The sequence below is a fragment of the Malania oleifera genome, chromosome 6 (genome assembly GCF_029873635.1).
Source record: "Malania oleifera isolate guangnan ecotype guangnan chromosome 6, ASM2987363v1, whole genome shotgun sequence".
Classification (NCBI taxonomy): domain Eukaryota; kingdom Viridiplantae; phylum Streptophyta; class Magnoliopsida; order Santalales; family Ximeniaceae; genus Malania; species Malania oleifera.
The window spans coordinates 65,963,307-65,966,824 of NC_080422.1; the positions used below are offsets into that span (position 1 = coordinate 65,963,307).

A 3,518-nucleotide genomic window follows, 5' to 3' on the forward strand; every position below is an offset into this window, starting at 1 on the left:
GGAATTGATGATTAAAAAAAATTAGTATTAAGGGTTTTTTAATTTTTTTAATTATTAGTGAAAGATTCAAATTCGTCACTAATAATAGGGCACTAGTGAATTATTCAAATTCGTCGCTAATAGTACAATTAGTGACGAATTATAAATTCATCGCTAATACCCTACTATTAGTCACAAATTTGAATAATTCACTAATGCCCTATTATTAGTGATGAATTTGTAATTCGTCACTAATACCCTACTATTAGTCACAAATTTAAATCATTCACTAATACCTAGTATTAGTGACAAATTTATAATTCGTCACTAATACCCTACTATTAGTGACGAATTTGAGTTGAGCCGTTCTTAAATTTATAGTGACGGTATTAAAGTTTTAGTAACAATTATGGTCTGTCATTAATACTCAATTATTAATGACGAAATTTTTAATTCATCACTAAAAGTTAGTAGTAACAGTACATATAATAACTATTTTAAAATCGTCACTAATACCCTAATTTTTTGTAGTGCCAAGGGATTACGTGGCCAACTCCACAACTGATTCTTGATAAAGCAAGAATTAGCCTTAGTGTAAAAAAAATTCAAAAATTATTAATAAATCAATGAAATTTTATCTATGAATTGTAATTATTGGTTAGGAATAACAATAAATAATCTAATTCCAAGTGATACAATAATCAAATCGAAGTCATACCCTATTTTCAAGTTCAAAAAATTTGTTTATTAGTGAATTCATACAACTCATTGTTTTGTTTGTTTATGCACAAGGAAGCCCCACAAACAAAAAAGGAAAAAAATGTTTTAACAGTTTCGAAAGTTTTGCTCAACCAATTCTATATAAATTTCCGTTTTTAATTTCTGAGTGTGTGCTTCTCTGCATCCACATACATATAGCCTTGCTTGTATGTACAGCTATTGACCCAGTACTACTCTTTTGAGTTCTGGCATATTATATACACACACACAGAAACACCAAGTGATAATGATCATTTGATTGGAATGGGAGGAATGGAGGAGCACAAGCCTGTAATGGCCATGATTGGGATGCAGTTTGCCTATGCCGGGCTTGCTCTCTTCACTAGAACTGCACTTCTGCAGGGAATGAGTCCCAGAGTGTTTGTTGTCTACAGGCAAGCCATAGCCACCGTCATCCTTGCCCCCACTGCTTATGTTTTAAGAAGGTATATGTAATACTTATACATCTCTCTCTCTCCTCTCTCTAATTATATATAATTGCCTTTTTTTTTTTTTAGCAGGAGAGAACCCAGCAGGTGTTCTTTGGGACCAAAGAGTTTTTCTCTGATACTTCTGGCCTCTCTCGTTGGGTAGATTTCGATTTATGGGAACTGAGTTTTTTTTTCTTTAGTTAGTGGTCAAGGGGATGGTATTTAGCTCGTACGTATGCATGCTCTTACTGTTTATAAATCTTCACTGCTTTCTGTGACAGTGTAACCATAAATCAGAATATCTACTTTGAGGGTCTGTACTTAGCCTTATCATCGACTGCGAGCGCAATGGCCAACCTAATCCCTGCTATAACCTTTGTAATGGCAGCATTTGCTGGGTACGTACGGGAATGCAGAAGGCCGCCGAGTTCATATTCTTCAATTGTTCTTGCTGTTCAAATGGGACATTTTCCAGTACTACCTAGGCGCTTTTCATCTCTTCTATCAGATTAAAAATTCATCTTAACACCCCCACCCCCCCCCCCCCCCCCCTCCCAAAAAAAAAAAAAAGAATAGGATAAAAAGGACATTGAATATATGGCATCCAAAACTGATTCAGCTGTACATACGCATGGATGAATCAGAATAAATTTAAGGCCTCGGTGTTCTTAATAAGTAATGAATTACAAAGCTCGTCTTTCTAGAGATTAGATTATTTTCTTCTTCTCCTTTTGTTACTTCAGAAGCTTTTTAACAAGTTTTGGTTACATCTGAATTGATCAGCATGGAGAAAATAAACATCAAAAGGCTGGGAAGTATGGCCAAGATACTAGGGACTGTGTTATGCGTGAGCGGAGCTATTTCCATGGCATTGCTCAGAGGACCAAAGCTACTCAACACAGAAGTTGTACACAAAACCTCTGCATTTGGATTGGGAGGTGAGAATTGGTTGCTGGGTTGTCTATTTCTCTTTGGAAGCGCTTGCTGCTGGTCATTTTGGTTCATTTTGCAGGTATTGCCTCTCAAAATCCCTTTTTTCCTAGGCCAAAAACTTTTATCATCAACTTCCATTCAATTTTTATACAGGTTCCCATTTCGGAATGTTATCCCGATAGCCTTTCATTTTCCGCATGGATGTGTTTCTTCTCTACAATACTATCGGCAATAGTTACATTGTTCTTCGACCAAAACATGGAGGCATGGAATCTGCATTCAAATGTTGAAATTGCATGCTGTTTGTATGCTGTGAGTTATTATTAATATGTTAAAATTTGGACAATTTTCAAATGAATTTTTTTTTTTTTTGAATTTATCAGTATCTATTTGAATATCCACATTTGGAACTGTTTTGAGTAGGGGATTATAGGGTCTGGGGTCTGCTTCTTTGTTCAAGCCTGGTGCGTCTCCAAAAGAGGTCCCGTATACCCTGCGATGTTCAGTCCCCTATGCACAGTTATTGTGACCACCATCGCTTCTATATTCCTGCACGAGGAGATATATACTGGAGGGTAATGCAGTAAATCCAAACTCAAAATTTTTTGACAGTAAAGATTTAAACAACCATTTTTACGAAAAAAGAAAAAAGCTAGCCTGTGTTGTGCTTAACTTTTCTTGTTGGGTATTTGCTAAAATCCAAGCTTTCTTTTGTTCAGCGTGGCAGGTTCATTTGCTGTAATTATTGGTTTGTATGTTGTGCTATGGGGTAAAGCTAGAGACATTGATGAGATCGAGGTGGAGAAGGATCCGAAGCTACAAAATGATCAGAGTGGGATGGTGAAAGTGTCGATGGATGAATCCTTGGACAAGATTAACTGTAAAAGCGATTTGGAGCAGCCTTTTTTGTCTGATAAATCAGCTAAAGTTGATTTATGTTAGATGACATGGAAACCACAAATGTGTTTCACAATTTCAATTAGTTTTGATTAGAATGAAATAGGATATTGTGTCCTGTCCCAATTATCCTGTTTTAGTTCACGTTGTACTCATTTTGGGTTGGAGCAATTTGTAAGATCATGAGATTCCTTCACTTTCCCAGAACTTCTCAAGTAGATGGACAGAAAGTTCAGCTCTCAAGGTTTTCAAGTTAAAAAAGGTTCTACTTGCCCATTATGTTCTGTCTGGATTATTCTGTTCTAGTTTACATTATGCTTCTTCTGGGTTGTTGCAACTTTGTGAGATCCTAAAAGTCCTTCTATTTCATTGAATTTGTTCAGTAGTTGAATAGAAAATCAGCTCTCAAGGTTCTCAAGCCACTCAAGGAATATCTACCTGCCCGGTACTGTACTCTACGTGCATCTTGCAGTAATTATGATGCAAGTACTAAGTTTGATGAAGTTGATGGTAGGCCCA

At 36.2% G+C, this 3,518-nt stretch overlaps 1 protein-coding gene across 5 annotated transcripts; it reads left to right on the forward strand.

The window, feature by feature from the left end:
• The first annotated feature begins 731 nt into the window (after positions 1 to 731).
• On the forward strand, positions 732 to 3,278 carry LOC131157169 (WAT1-related protein At4g30420-like). 5 transcript variants are annotated; one of them, XM_058111123.1, is made up of 7 exons: positions 732 to 1,184; positions 1,260 to 1,328; positions 1,451 to 1,567; positions 1,953 to 2,181; positions 2,256 to 2,414; positions 2,526 to 2,677; positions 2,822 to 3,278. In XM_058111123.1, the coding sequence occupies exons 1-7, from the start codon at positions 1,003 to 1,005 to the stop codon at positions 3,042 to 3,044; spliced, it is 1,131 nt and encodes a 376-aa protein (XP_057967106.1). In that variant the 5' UTR covers positions 732 to 1,002; the 3' UTR covers positions 3,045 to 3,278. The 5 variants fall into 5 exon arrangements, with proteins under 5 accessions (XP_057967106.1, XP_057967109.1, XP_057967105.1 ...); XM_058111122.1 differs by having other exon boundaries at positions 858 to 1,184; positions 1,257 to 1,328; XM_058111125.1 differs by having other exon boundaries at positions 870 to 1,133; positions 1,257 to 1,328.
• Positions 3,279 to 3,518: the final 240 nt, after the last annotated feature.

Bases quoted from the DNA above. Each gene is read 5' to 3' on its own strand.
- LOC131157169 (XM_058111122.1), top strand. From the start codon at position 1,003: ATGGGAGGAATGGAGGAGCACAAGCCTGTAATGGCCATGATTGGGATG. The intron at 1,329-1,450 runs GTAGATTTCGAT...TTTCTGTGACAG, and splicing joins CTTCTGGCCTCTCTCGTTGG to TGTAACCATAAATCAGAATA. The intron at 1,568-1,952 runs GTACGTACGGGA...TGAATTGATCAG, and splicing joins GTAATGGCAGCATTTGCTGG to CATGGAGAAAATAAACATCA.